The sequence below is a fragment of the Psammomys obesus genome, unplaced genomic scaffold (genome assembly GCF_907164565.1).
Source record: "Psammomys obesus unplaced genomic scaffold, mPsaObe1.curated_primary_1811, whole genome shotgun sequence".
NCBI classification, from domain to species: domain Eukaryota; kingdom Metazoa; phylum Chordata; class Mammalia; order Rodentia; family Muridae; genus Psammomys; species Psammomys obesus.
This window is the reverse complement of record NW_026593340.1, coordinates 30787-45858: the sequence shown is the minus strand read 5'-3', so window position 1 is coordinate 45858 and position 15072 is coordinate 30787. Positions and strand designations below refer to the sequence as shown.

At 51.0% G+C, this 15072-nt stretch overlaps 1 protein-coding gene across 1 annotated transcript in view; it reads right to left on the bottom strand.

Annotated features, from left to right (window-relative positions):
* Positions 1 to 2197: 2197 nt before the first annotated feature.
* Positions 2198 to 15072, bottom strand: part of LOC129684109 (echinoderm microtubule-associated protein-like 2) — a 29573-nt gene continuing 16698 nt past the window's right edge. Inside the window, 11 exon segments of the mRNA XM_055617184.1 lie at positions 2198 to 2603; positions 4519 to 4649; positions 5480 to 5575; positions 5939 to 6026; positions 6562 to 6659; positions 6795 to 6883; positions 7277 to 7344; positions 7709 to 7840; positions 12126 to 12251; positions 12366 to 12520; positions 14264 to 14363. Coding sequence (XP_055473159.1) covers positions 2478 to 2603; positions 4519 to 4649; positions 5480 to 5575; positions 5939 to 6026; positions 6562 to 6659; positions 6795 to 6883; positions 7277 to 7344; positions 7709 to 7840; positions 12126 to 12251; positions 12366 to 12520; positions 14264 to 14363 — 1209 coding nt within the window. The 3' untranslated portion in view covers positions 2198 to 2477.

The window sequence follows — 15072 nt, the reverse complement described above, 5'->3', positions numbered from 1 at the left end:
GTGTGTGTGTGTGTGTGTGTGTGTGTGTGTGTGTGTGTGTGTGTGTGTGTTGTGAGATGCAGGGAAGTTAGAGGACAAGCTTGTGGACTCACTCAAGCCTCCTATCTGTATGTGGGTTTGGGGCTGGAGCCCAGGCCTCCAGGCTTGCACTGCAGGCATCTTTACCTGCTGAACTACCTCACAGACCCTCTCCACCTTTTTTTTTTTTTTTTTTTTTCCAAGACAGGGTTTCTCTGTGTAGCCCTGGCTGTCCTAGCCTCACTCTGTAGACACCAGGCTGGCCTCAAACTCAGAGATGCACCTGCCTCTGCCTCCCAAATTCTGGGATTAAAGACTTGCACCACCACCCAGCAACTTAAATTACATTTATTTGCCAGACATGGTGCCAGCACTCAGGAGGCAGAGGCAGGAAGAGCTCTGTGAGTTTGAGGCCAGCCTGGTCTACAGAGCAAGTTCCAGAACAGCCAGGGCTACACAGGGAGACCCTGTCTCAAAAGAAAAAAAATCTTAAAGAAGAGAAAGTCTTGATAAGTCATTATTCTGTGATGGCCAATGTCTGTCCTTCCCTCCCAACAGATCACCTTGCAGCTGAAACATGGAAAGAAATACAGACTTGCCAAAATTATACCAGGCTGGGATGCTTTTCTTTTTTTCTCTCTTTCCTTTCTTCTTTCTTCCTCTCCCCCCTTCTGCTTTTGTTTGTTTTTGAGATAGGGTCTCACTGTGTGGCCCTGGCTGTCCTGGAGCTCACTACGTAAACCAGGCTGACCAGGATCCCAGAGATCCATCCACCTCAGCCTCCTGAGTGCTGGGATTAACCACCAAAGCCGGCCCTTTTATTTTTAGATAACTTATTCAACTTATGACATTTATTCATTCATCCATTTCTTCTTTCTTTTATTTATTTATTTATTTATTTATTTATTTATTTATTTATTTATTTATTTATTTATTTATTTATTACATACACAATGTTCTGCCTGCAGGCCAGCAGAGGGCACCAGATCACAGTTCTGGTTGTGAGCCACCATGTGGTTGGTTGCTGGGAATTGAACTCAAGCACCTTTGGAAGAGCAGCCAGTGCTCTTAACCTCTGAGCCATCTGTCCAGCCCATTCCATTTATTTAGTGTGTGTGTGTGTGTGTGTGTGTGTGTGTGTGTGTGTGTGTGCACGCGCGCATATAAAGCACACTCATGAATGTGTCAGGGTGCACGTGTGCAGGCCAGGGGGCAACTCTGAGGAGTCGGTTCTCTCCCTCCACCAAGGATCTCTGTGTGTTCCAGGACAGCCCAGTCTACATAGCAAGACTCTGTCTCAAAAGCAAGCAAACAAACAAAAGAGCAGTTTCTCTTGTGTGGAATCTGTCGCACAGACTGGTGGAGCCCTTGATTCTGCCCACACCAGCACATACAGCAGGCAGGTGGGGACACCTGGGATCATTCTCGGCTACCCTGACTTGAAAAATAACGATCCTTTCTAGAGGCTGAGGAGATAGCCGTCAGCAAAGTGCCTGCCAGGCAAACATGGGAGACTGATCGGTCTCTAGCAGCCACGTAAGATCTGAGTATGGCAGCACAGATCTTTAATCTCAGCTCTGCAGAGGTGGAGGAGGACTCCTGGGGATTGCTGGACAGCCAGGGTAGCCAATTGCAGGTTCAAGTAAAAAAGACTGTCTCAAAAAACAAAGCAGAGGGGCCTGGAGCACTGGCTGTGGGGGAAGAGCACTTGCTGCTCTTGCTCAGCACTCACATCGGGCAGCTCAAGACTGCCTGTAACTCCAAATCCAGAGATCTATTGCCCTCTTCTGGCCTCCATGGGCAACTGCACACTCGTGGTCATACACCCATAGAGACACACACTACTACACATAATTTATTTTAAAAACATAAAAAAAAAAAGAGGCCAGGTGAGGTGGTGCACTTTAATCTCAGCACATGGGAGGCAGAGGCAGGCGGATCTCTGTGAGTTCGAGGCCAGCCTGGTCTACAAAGCGAGTCTAGGACAGCCAGGGCTACACAGAGAAACCCTGTCTCAAAAACAAAAAAAACAAAACAAAACCTTAAAAAGAATTCAGTGGAGAGCAATGGAGAAAGACACATTGATTTTTACCTCTGGCCCCCACAATACACACACACACACACACACACACACACACACACACACCAAATACACAGAACAGACTCCAGACAGTTCAGTGCATAAGTCTATATTTCTGGATGATATAAAAGAATAAACTTAAAAAAAAAAAGACCACCCCAAACCAAACACTAATGGCTCCCCAAGGCACAGCGGCCTATCCTTCCCACCCAGATAAATAGAGGCTTCTATCTGTCTGTGTGCTCACCCGCCCTCCCCCATAATCCCCTTTGCTATAGACATACTCTGGGTATATATTACTCTACTCCTCGATAGACATCTCCCAAAAAATAGAACTCAGTCCTGCTGCGGGACTCCACCTTGGCCCCACACCCCTGCTTCAGACCACCCGCCACTGAAGGACACTCGTGTCTTTCCCCCCAGTAGTTAGAACCATGCTGTCATCCCACAAGAAGGCCACGTTAGTCACATGGCTGCTGTGTCCACCGTATTTGTGGCTGAGGGCCTATAGGAAGAAATGAAAAAAAAAAAAAAAAGGACAAAGTCACATGGAGGCCATTGTCATTTTCTTCGAAGCCTTTAAATAAATTTTGTGTGTGCTACAGTTTTTTTTTTTCTGTATAGTCCAGATTGTCCTAAAGCTCATAAGACGCTTGCTTTCTTTAAATTAATTAGCCGTTTATTTATTTATGTTTTTGGTTTTTAAGACAGGGTCTTACTATGTAGCCCTGGATGTCCTGGAACTCAGTCTATATACCAGACTGGCCTTGAACTCACAGAGATACACATGCCTCTGCCTCCTGAGTGCTGGGATTAAAGGCATGCACCACTACTGCCTGGCTTATTTTTAATTTTTTTCATTACATGTATATATTACATGTCCTAGTACGGATTGGTACAGGTGCCCATGGAGGCCAAAAAAAGGCATTGGATCTCCTGGAGCTGAATATAAGGCAGCTGTGACCGCTTGGTGAACTCGGGTCCTCAATAAGAGCAGTATTCTCTTAACTGCTGAGCCATCTCTCCAGAGACCCCTCCCCTTTAAAAGCATGTGTGTGTGTGTGTGTGTGTGTGTGTGTGTGTGTGTACATCTACCGTACAGCACACGTGGAGGTCAGCAGACAATGCATGGGAGCTGGTTTTCTCCCTCATAAAGGTCCTGAGGATTGACTTCAGGCCATTAGGGTTGGCAGCAAGCACATTTACATGCTAAGGATGTGGCTCAGTGGAAGAGCCCCTGCCTAGAATTCCCCAGTGAGGGGCTGGGGGATGTGGCTCACTGTAGAGCCTTTGCATAGTATGCATGATGCCTTTGGTTCCATCCTCAACACTGAAGATAAAGGATAGATAAAATTTATAAGAGCTGGCTTCACTGAGCCAAGTTCCCATTAAAAGTGGGGTGTGGCAATTCTCCCATGAGCAGCCAGATTCCACACTCAGATATGGCTTACTTTCCTCTTCTTTGAGAAGCCTAGAAGGCCACACTCATGCTCCCAGATGTCTTTCTTCTGAGTGCTTTTCTCTAAAACCTTATGCTTAAGTTACATTAAAATATCTTCATGAAATCCTAATTCTATTTTATTAAGGAAAAAGGTTGGGTGTAGGAAGGAGCAGACACTGTCAGCCTCAGGCAACTGCTTTCAACAGTCACTCGGTTCTGCAGAAGTCGGTCTTCATCCTAGGCCTATAGGGGAATCATGGATGTTGGGAATTCAAGCCCTTAGCCCTATAGTCTTGCACTCAGCTTGGTGAGGGCAGTGGCCTCATGGGTCTTATTTGCCCAGGCACACAGTAGGTGCTCGTTTTTAAAAAGAGAATATGAGGGGACTGGAGAGATGGCTCAGAGGTTAAGAGCACTTTCTGCCCTTTCAAAGGTCCTGAGTTCAATTCCCAGCAACCACATGGTGGCTCATAACCATCTATTGTGATCTGGTTCCCCCTTCTGGCCTGAGGTGTAGATGCGGAAGAACACTGTATAGATAATAAATCTTAAAAAGAGAATACAGATAACAACCTCAGAGCTACAAGTTCTATCCCAGAACCCTATGAATGACCCCGTGCCATTAAGAGACCCTAAAGATGTGAGAAACTGAGGTACAGAGAGGAGTGAGTCTCCTCAAGAAAATGAAAAGATGAACGACAGAAGGCTAGGGAGGCAGCCAAGAGGGCAGGAGACCCTAGATGTGTTGCCATCTCTAGCAACACATAGACTTGGCCTGATGGTGCGCATCTGTGATCCTAGCTCTGGGGAGGCTGAGGCATGGAGGTTTCTGGGAATTCAAGGTCACCTTTGTCTCTATGCAGACTTGGAAGCAAGCCTGGGTTACCTGAGACCCTTTTCCAAAAATAAAACAGATATCCCCACAAGGAGTGAACGCTGCCTCCAACCTCATCACCACGGGCCCTCCAGACAGACTCACTCTGGGCTGACAGCAGGGATAGCTGAACAGGTGCACTTTGCCGAAGTCATCGGCAGAAACCAGCAACTTCCCATCGTGAGAGCGAGCCACAGCGTTGATGTCTGTGCCATCTGCCCCCTCCGGCCAGATCCCTGTAGACAAGACAAGACAAGTGATAAAAATCTGTCTGCAAGCTGGGCATAAGGGCAACAAGAAAAAATTCAAGACCTCCTTTACGACCTTTGAGGCTTATCTCAAAAGTTAAAAGAAAGAAGCTCAGGACATGGCTCAATGGTAGAACCCCTGCCTAGAATCCCCCAGTGAGGGGCTGGGGGTGTAGCTCAGTAGTAGAGCCCCTGCCTGGAATCCCCCAGTGAGGGGCTGGGGTGTGGCTCAGTGGTGGAGCCCCTGCCTAGAATTCCCCAGTGAGGGGCTGGGGGTGTGGCTTGACCCTCCAGGCTCCACCTCATATGGCTCTCTCTCCAGGAGGCCCTCCCTAATTTCTTCAAAGACTTGGCCCAACACTCTTTGCCCGGTGCCATTTCATATATTCCAGCTGGTCCCCGTGTGGGTCACACTGTTTGGAGTGAGCTGCCTTCCTCATTGGACTTGGAGCTCCAGAAGAGCGCTGCTCACAATGGCCACCACTACAGCGGTCAACGGAGCTCATGCCGCTTGTGATAACGATAACGATGACAACGACGTGGGAAGCCGATGAAGCGAGTGGCTGGAGAGGCCTTAGGGTGGAGCCGTCTGAGCCCGGGGTCCCATGCATTTGGTTTCATTTCATCAAAGCTCTGAGGGACTTTGGTGGTCATTTTCCCCTGCCCTTCCTCTTTGGCTAATACCATCCAAGCAGTGAAGAAGTGAGTTCCCCAATCTGGATGCCGCCAATATGGCTATGAAAACCACAAGTCAGGGTTGTTTTTTTTTTTTCTCAGAGCTCGGGTCCTCAGTGAAACGTCCCCAAGACAGAACTTACCGAACACCCCAAAACCCAACACACAGGTACTGGTGGCCCATTCCACGTTTCTCACGCTGTCTGCATTGGTGATCTGCTTACAGGTGGCGGGGTCCCCTAGGGCGGACAACCGGGAGAGATGGTTCAGTGCCTGAAGAACTACCACTAGCCAATCTATTTCCCAGGTATCCCAGCACTGAGGTCAAAGGTCCCTGGACTTCTGTTTGTCTCTCAGGGCCAGCTGAAGGCTAGATTTTGGGTCCTGGCACGCCAAAACACGAGCTGGATACTTTTGTATAAAAACCTGCTGTCCATTCATCAAAGCAGGAGGGAAACAATGGGAAAGAAATCACAAGCTAGAGATTGCGGAGTTCCAAATCGGATCGGCTCAGACTAGCTCAAGGAACAAGGAGCTATATGCACAGCGCATGCAAATGAAGCGGCAGAAGAGAGGAAGCCGGCCAGGGTCCGAGAACTCACAGTACAGAATCTCGTAGTCTCCGGAGTTGGTGACAAAGCAGGTGCTGTCCTGGGCCCAATCCAGGTGAGTGATAAAACTGGAATGGCCCTGCAGGGGACACAAGGGTCACTCGGAGCACAGGCGAGGGCTGAGCCAGGGAGAGGGGACGGATTAAATGGATTGGGAGGCAAAATACACAGGGCGAAAACACACTGGGTAGAAAAAGGGTACACAGGTCTTCTGAGGGTGGGGGCAGGGCCAGACTGCTACGGGCGGGCGGGGCTGACGACAGCGCTCAGAAGACAAGGGCAATTTAGACTCCGTGGGCAGAAGTCCACACAGGGGGTGGGGTTTGAATGCGAGGGGCGGGGCTCCACAGAGGCGCTCCTGGGACGGCAGGGAGAGGTTAAGGATGCAGGGGCTGCAAACGGGGGCGGGGCTCGGAAGGCGAGGGTTGGAGCTGCACGAAGAAGGGGCGGCTTGGAACACAGTAAGGGACGGAGATGGGGGCCAACTGAGACGGGCAAGAAAAAAAAAGTCAGCTGCGTTGTGAAGCTGTGGCTCCCTTGTGGTAGAAAAACGATTAACTTTGCACCCCGCTGGGCGGGGTGGTGGCGCGGGCTGGGGACCACTGCCCACTCACCGAGCACTTGCCCAGGCGGCTGACCTTGCGGCCGCCCTGGTCCACCGTGTACACGTACACCAAGTTGTCGTGGGAGCCCACAGCCAGGTACGCCCCGTCTGGGGAGGGGGAGGGTCTATGAGGAGGCACCCAGACCCCGCCCCTCCTCCACAGTCCCCACCTCCCTCCCTGACTGGCCCCTCACCGCCCAGCCCCGACTGCTGAATCTTAGTCCCCAAAGCATGCCTTCCTACCTGGCGAGAAGCTGACCACAGAGATCTGCTCATTGCCATCAGTGTGGATAGCCACCAGGTCGTGGGTGTCTGTGTCCAGCAGCAGCCACCTTGAAGGAGAAGGCGTGAGACAGGGGGGACGTATGAGCTTCCGTTGATAAGGTAGAGCAGTGTGTGGGGCCTGCAGGAGAGGAAAGTGCCTCCCAAAAGCAAAGCAGGGGGCGGGGCCTGACGGTTGTGGGTGGAGCCAGGCAGTGAGGCGAGAGCCGGGCTGTGACAGGCAGATAAATAAGGCCACCCCCTTTCATCTCTCACTTCTTCCCCCTTAGAAGCCCATAGCCCTTCAAATACGTGGACTGAGCCCCAAAGGGGGTACGCTGAATGCAAGGGGCGGGGCTACAGACAGGCCCTCGGGAAGCAGCAGATTTAGAATGAAAGGCCTCTAAGGGCTTTGGGATAAGGGGAAAGGAACTGCTAAGGACTTGGCCTATACTCAGTAGTACCTGCCAGTCACTGTGCCCACCGCCAGGACAGAGCCACTGGGGTGGAAGCCAGCCGAACGGGCAGGGTCCTGGGAAGGAAGGAAAAAGAGCTGAGGTCCCAAGTCTATCTAGGTACTCCCCAGCCTCAGAACCAGCTCCTAATTTGGCCCGCTGCTCTCCAATGACTTCCAGAAACGACCAGAAGCCATATACCCCTTTCTATTATATGCTAATATAGGAGAAATTTATTCTCTCCTTTCTTCCTACATATTTTTCCCCTTATGAGACAGGGGACTCACTGTAAACCAGGCTGGCCTTGAACTCACAGATACTGCCCGGCTGGATACCCTTCTTAAAGAGACCACGAGTAGCCGTCACCGGGTACACTGAGCCCTGAAGTGTGAACAGCAGCAGCTTCTGCAGAACCCCTTGTCTGCATTCCCATCCAGTTACCTCAATGGTCCTGCTCCACAGGGGCTGGTGGGTTTCTGAACTCCACAGATGCACCAACTTGTCCTGTCCACACGTGACAAACTGCGCCCGGCCAGGATGTGTGGCCAGGCCCCACAGCTCTTCCACATGTCCCTACAGGAAGAAAGGAAGACAGTGGGAAGGAACCGCTCTGCCAGCAGCCCAGGCAAGCTGCAAAGGTGCCTCTCCCACAGCTGGCTGACTGCCCTGTGGCTTAAAGAAAACCCCATCCCTTCCCCAAGCCCTTTGCTTTTTCCTTTGCAGAATGGAAGGGGAGGGGGGGGCTCAGAATTTGACCTCAGTATCCACACAGGTTCCGTCCAGCCTTGCTACCTGCCTCCCGTGTTTCAGCCCGAAGGGCCTGGGAAAAGCCCAGTGGTCTTTGTCTTGAGCACAAAGCTGAGAGGTCTAAGGTCACATGGTGGACTCTGGGCTTTCTTCCTGATGGTGGGAGCCAGCCACCTAGTCAGCTGACCTCACCTTGGAACCTCAGCTTTTTGTTGGTGTATGTGTGTATTCGTGTATGTGTGTTCCTCTGTGTGTGTGAATGTTCCAGTGTGTATTCCTGTGTGTGTACGTGTGTGCATCCGAGCGCAGAAGCCAGAGTTAAGTATCTTTATCTCTCACTCTCACTCCCTTTTTTAACTACACTCATTTATTTTGTGGATGTCTGTGTGTGTGTGTGTGTGTGTGTGTGTGTGTGTGTGTGTGTGTATTGACAAGGACTGCATTTGGAGATCAAATGACAACTTGAGAGAGCTAGGTCTTTCCTTCCACCCTGGAGTTTTCAGGGATTGAACCCAGGTCCTCAAGCTTGGTGGCAAGTGCCTTCACCCACTGAGCCTTCTCACTGGCCCCTGCTCTATTTTATTTTATTGCAGATTTTTGAGACAGAGTCTCTCCTTAAAGCTAGAACACACCAACTTGGATAGACAGGTGGGCTAGCAAGCCCCCAGATCAGCATTCTCAGCCTCTCCAGTCCTGAGGTCCCAGGGGTGTCACCACGCCCAGCTCTTATACATGGCTCAGGATGTGGAGGCAGGAGGATCGGGACTTCTAAGTTGCCTTCATGGCCATCCTGGGCTATACAATACCTTGTCTCAAAAACAAAAACAACAACAAAAACAAAAAATAACTAAACGGGCTGGAAATACAGCTCAGTGGTAGAGCCTCTGCCTAGAATGTGCCAGTGACAGGCTGGGGGTGTGGCTCTATAGAAAAGCACTTGCCTAGCATGTCTGAAGGACTGGGTTCAAATTCTCAGCACTACAAAAAAAAAAAAAATTAATGAACCTGGCAGAAGTGGCAAGCACCTTTCATCCCAGCACTTGGGAGGAAATGTCAGGAAGATCTCCATGAGTTTAAGGCCAGCCTGCTTTACAGAGTGAGTTCCAGGACAGCCAGGGTTACAGAGAAACTTTGGATTTGAAAAACAAAAGAACCAAACCAAACAAACAAACAAACAAAAAAACAGCCGGAAATGAATGATTGAAAATGGTAGGAGCTGGAGAGATAAGGGCTGGAGAGATGGCTCAGAGGTTAAGAGCACTAGCTCTTCTTCCAGAGGTCCTGAGTTCAATTCCCAGCAACCACATGGTAGCTCACAACCATCTATAATGAGATCTGGTGCCCTCTGCTGGCATGTAGGCAGAACACTGTATATACAATAAATAAACAAAATAAATCTTAAAAAAAAAAAGAAAGAAAGAAAATGGTAAACACAGGCTAGGTTAAAGAAGGCCCTCGGAGAAAATAAAAGTCACTGGTAATTATTAGCCCCCGAAATGGCAATAACTACAGTCAAACAGACAACAACAATATATCTGACTTCTGTCAGCCCTGCTCACGCTGTAGTGACATGTTCCAGTTATGTTCATGCTCTATTAATATACATCACTAACAAGAAAGAACACAGCTGGACATGGTGGCCTGCACACGCGGAGGCGTGAGGCAGACCAGGTGGGAAGCCAGCCCGGGCTACCCAGAAAGATCCTGTCTCCAAAAAACCAACATAGAGACATAAACATTCACGGAGGCTGTTAAAGTCCTGTCTTGCTTCAGGGAAAGAAAGTCCGGCCAGCCGAGCCACGTATGGCGGCATACAGCTCCAAGTCCAGCCGGAGAATTCATACGTTCAAAGCTACCCACGGACACACCACGAGACCCTGTCTCAAGGAAACAAACAAAATCCTTAAATAAACGATTGAAAGGAACCCCTGGGGCTAGAGGGAAGGCCCGGCGTAAGAGCACTGGCTACACCGAGGGATGCTGCACGCCTTTGATCCCAGCACTCAGGAGGCAGAGGCAGGCAAATCTCTGAGTAAAAAAGCACAGGCTGTTCTTTCAGAGGACTCCTTTTTTCTGATTACTCTTTTAAAAATTTTTTTAACATTTTAATCATCATATATCCCGATCAAAGCCCCCTCCCTCAACTCCTCCTTCCCTCTTCCCCCCTATGCCCTTCCCCTAGTCCACTGAAAGGAGGAGTTCTCTGCCATCTGCCCATAGCTTGTCAGGTCTCCTCAAGACTGCCTGGATCCTCTTCCTCTGTGGCCTGGCAAGGCCGCAATTGCCAGGGGCAAGTGATCAAAGAGCGGGACAGGAGCTCCACCAGGAGACCAACAAAGCTAAAAAAAAAAAAAAAAATCTGGGCCCAGGGGGTCCTCCAGAGACTGATGCACCAACCAAGGACCATGCATGGAGAGGACCTAGACCCCCCTGCTCAGATGTAGCCAATTGGCAGCTCCAGCTCCATATGGGTTCCCGAGTAAGGGGAGCAGGGGCTGCCTCTGTCATAAACTCAGTTGCCTGTTCTTTGAGGACTCTGGTTCTATTCCCAGCAAGCACAGGATGCCTCACTCTTACAACCAGCCACCTGTAGCTCCAGCTTTAAGGGATCTGGTGCCCTCTCCTGGCCAATATGGGCATTGCACATATGTGCACAGAACTGCAGGCAAAACACCCACATATTTAATAATAATAATAATAATAATAATAATAATAATAATAATAATAACAACAACAACAACAATAGAAATCCTGCTAGCCTTGCTTTCCTCTATCTTTCGGGCTGTGGTCGTCCTCAGGAATTTGTCCACTTCCTTTGAGAAGGGCTCCTTCAGCCTCTCTCGCCATGCCAGGCACGCATCACCCAGCATTCAACACTGGTTCTGTGGGTTAAGCTCGGTCTTCATGTTTGTGGGGCAAGTGCTTTACCGACTCAGCAACCCTCCCAGCCCCATCTTTCCTCTATTTTCTTATAGAAAGCATGGTCAAAGTGGCATCTAAATGCAACAGCACGGATTCCAGCTGGACTTGCAGAAAAAACCGCAAGGATCAGGTAAGGAAAGGGGACCTTTGAGCACCGAGGACCAGGACACTGAGCGAGTCCTCTGTCTCAGAGCCCGGTTTTGATGGTACGCTGTGATGATTCAGATCCTCGCCAAACCTCACATGGTCGCTCTCCATCTCACGGCTCCACCGAGAGGTGACTCAGTATCATACAGCTCATGAGCAAAGGGCTGCGACTTCCATACAAGCAGCCAAGGCCCAAACTCCAACTTCCTGGCATCTATGCTACCCTGCCTCTTGCCAGGTGGGTTAAACTGCGTATGGCATGCCAGTGAGGGAGGACTGGGCATGTGAGCAGCAAGGAGAAATCAGAGCCCAGTGTGGGGGTGTGCCTGTAATCCAAGCGCTGGGGGGGTCAGCCGCCCAAGGCCAGCCTTGGCCCCACTGTGAGTTTGGGGGGCAGCCTCAAATCTCAAAGACAAGGAAAGAAAGAAGCTGGGCTCAGTGACATGTGCCCTCAATCCCAACACTCAGGAGGCAGAGGCAGGTGGATCTCTGTGAGTCTGAGGCCAGCCTGGGCTGGTCTACAAAGAGTTCTAGGACAGTCAGGACTATTACAAAAAGAAACCCTGTCTCGAAGAACAAAACAAAACAAAACAAAAAAATAAAAAAAAAAGGAAGGAAGGAAAAGGAAATGAGGAGGAGGGTGGGGAAGAAAGGAGAAGTAGACCAATCCTGGGAAGGCCTTCTAAGATCTGTGGAGTTGAGCTGTAGGAGCGTGTGCAAGGCCACTTACCACCAGACGGAAGGGTGCTAACCCAATCATAAGAGCAAGAGGCCGTCTATTGGGAGGAGAGATGCTAGGGACTCACGTCAGAAGGCAGGTGACCCTGTGGGGAGTTCCTGGGCCAGGGCAGTGCAAGAGGGCCCGGGTGAAGGGAGACAACCGAAGGGAAGGGATGTGGGGCTTCCCAGGCCAAAAAAAGGGATGCGGCAAGATGTGAAGAGGAAGGGAGGTTGCGGCGAAGGCGATGATGATGATGACGGCAGCGGAGAGGGCGAAAGGCGCATTGAGGGGGAGGGACAGAACTGCCGGAGAGTCCCTTACCTGCACAAGCAGCGAGAAACCTGTGTGCACCGAGCCGAGCAAGATGGAGTTACGGGTGGTGCCCACATACAGTGCGTCTCCCCGGCCCTCTGCCACGGTGCGGACCGGGCCAAAGTCCTCCGGCACCTGAGAGGGCAGAGGTGTGTGCGGGGTACATGTGAGGTGGGGTGTTAAGCGCCCTGGTGGGGTAGGGGCCTTGCCACAATCCTAGGAGGCCATCGCCCATCCCCTCGTCCTCACCTCCACCTCCTGCACCTTGCTGTAGTCTGAACCCCAGAGGACCACCCGACGATCGCGGCCCCCTCCTGACACCAGTGTCCCGTCCCGCAGGGTGCACAGCCCAAACACGCCGCCGTCATGGGCTCCCAACACTTCCTGGGTGATGCGGTTTCCACCTGAGGGGAGAGCAGGGTGGGAGTTGGCATGGGCAGGCCGTCCCTTTACTGAACCCTGTGGGTGCCTAAAGCCTTGAGGGTCATATCCGCCCACTCATCTCTACCTTTCTCCTGGTCCTTGCACCTCTTACCCGTCCACCATCGTGGACTGCGCTGAATTATCTGAACTCCCAGCCACCCTCCCATCTTTGACTTAGCCACTCCCCTGTCTCATGGTCTGCCCACCCATCCATGTCCCCTTCCTCAGTTCTGCGACCTATTTATCTGCTCCTCTCTCTACTCATTCACCCATCTACCCACGATCTCAGTCAGTGCTCCTGCACTTCTACCAGCCGCCTCCCATACATTCATCTACATTAATCTAGTTACTGATCCAACAATCAAGCCTTCCTTCCTCCCCGCATTCATTCATTGATTCCTCCATCTGCCCATCCATCCATCCATCTACCCCCTCAGCCACCCACCTACCCACCCGGCCATCTATTGGTCCATCAATCCATCTGGCCATGATTGCTTCTATCCATCTCTACCCATCCATCCATCCATCCATCCATCCATCCGTCCATCCTCTCATTTACCTGCTGACCCGCCCCCCCACTCATCCATCCATTCTCCCCTATATCCCTCTCCCCTGATCTACCCATGTACCCGTTCATTTACCCATCCATTCATACAGCCACTCATTCACCAATCTACCCACCAGTTCACTGACCCTCTTAGCCACTCCTCCACTCATACAGACATGAATCTTCTCTCCATTCATCCACACTGGCTCTAGCTGAGTCAGTTCACACATTTACGCTCAGACCTTGGTTGCTAACATGAAACTAGCCGTGGATAAGGGGAGGGGAACCGACAATGACCTCGCAGATCTTGGGATGCCTGGGCTGAGCCTTGTCCAGGATGCTGGAAAATAAGAGTTTGCCCTAAGGGCTGAGAGATGGTTCAGCGTTAAAAGCACTTGTTTGCTCTTGCAGAGGACCTGGGTTCAGTCCCCAGCACCCTGCATGGTGGTTCACAGCCACCTGTAATTCTAGTTCCCAGGAATCCGATGGCCTCTTCTGGCCTCTGTGAGCACTGCATGCACACAGTGCGCACACACACACACACACACACACACACACACACGCAGGCGCAACACTGACACACATAACATATTACATATTGTTAGATCTACTTTTATTTTTAACTATGTATACTGTGTGTGTGGCTGCAACTCCAAGCCAGAGGAGATAGATTTCCCGGAGCAGGAGTCACAGGTCACCTGACTCAGGTCCTATGGAGGAGCGCCATGCGCGCCTAACCTCTGAGCCAGCTCCCAGATAATTTTTAAAAAGAAAGAAAAAGGAAAAAAGGAATTTCCCCTCGTGCGGGCTGGAATGACAGCTCCGTGGACTCGGCGCTTGTCACACAAGTGTGACAACCAGAATTCTGATCCCACATAATGCCCAGCCTTGGAGGATGGAGACAGGAGCTGGCTGGCGACGCTTGGTACGCTGGTGTGAGCTCTGGGTCTGACTGAGAGACCTGCCTCAGTGAATAACGTGGACCAGTGACTGTGCCACTTGACAACCACTCCCAGCATGCACACATGCTTGTACACGCACACACGCACACACGCACTAGGAAAGGAGGACAAATGTATCCTACAGTGACACTGAGCATGGATAAAGAAAGGGAGCCTCAGCCAAGAGTATTTGAAAAGATGGAGGTCGGAGTCCCAACTAGTGTGCTGACACTAACCTTTGCCCCAGACATAGAGGTTCCCCCCTGAGTCTCCGGTGACCACATCTCCACCTTCCAAGAAGGTCACACACAGCACGTACTTTGGTTTCTCGTGTTTCTACAGGACAGGAAGATAGAGGAGGGAAGGCGTCAGAGCATCATTGAAGCAGGACGGCCTTGTGCAGGTCATAGGCATCCAGGTCTTTTGGTCAGGGAAACCCTGTGGTTTGGGATGGGAGACCCCATTGAGAATATCAGCCTTTCCCCTCTCCTCCCACAGGCCAGCTGGGAGTTCTGGCTATGTTGTGAGCCTTGCCCACCCAGGGACAAACCTCTCGCCACTCCACACCACCCCACCCCCCCGCCTGTGGTGCCTTTAGTTTTCTCTGCTTCCTCTCTTCTCCCTGCTGTGGGCACCCTGTTCTAGCCTCTCAGCACATCTCTCTCTGTACCTCCTATCCTAATGCTTCCCTCTGAGCTAAGAGTGGGGAGCCCTCTCTAAAGCACCCCTTCCCCAGCCATCCTAGGCCTTTCATCTCCTGTGCTGAGTCTTTGTGCTTGTGCATGTCTGGGAGGCCAGAGGAAGCGACTGTCCGCCATTCCCCAGAAGGCACCCCCTGGGCTTTGTTTGGTTTTCCTTTCCTTGCTTTCTTTTCCTTCCTTCCTTCCTTCCTTCCTTCCTTCCTTCCTTCCTTCCTTCCTTCCTTCCTTCCTTCCTTCCTTTCCTTTCCTCTCTCCCTCCCTCCTTTCCTTTCCTTTCCTTTCCTTTCCTTTCCTTTCCTTTCCTTTCCTTTCCTTTCCTTTCCTTTCCTTTCCTTTCCTTTCCT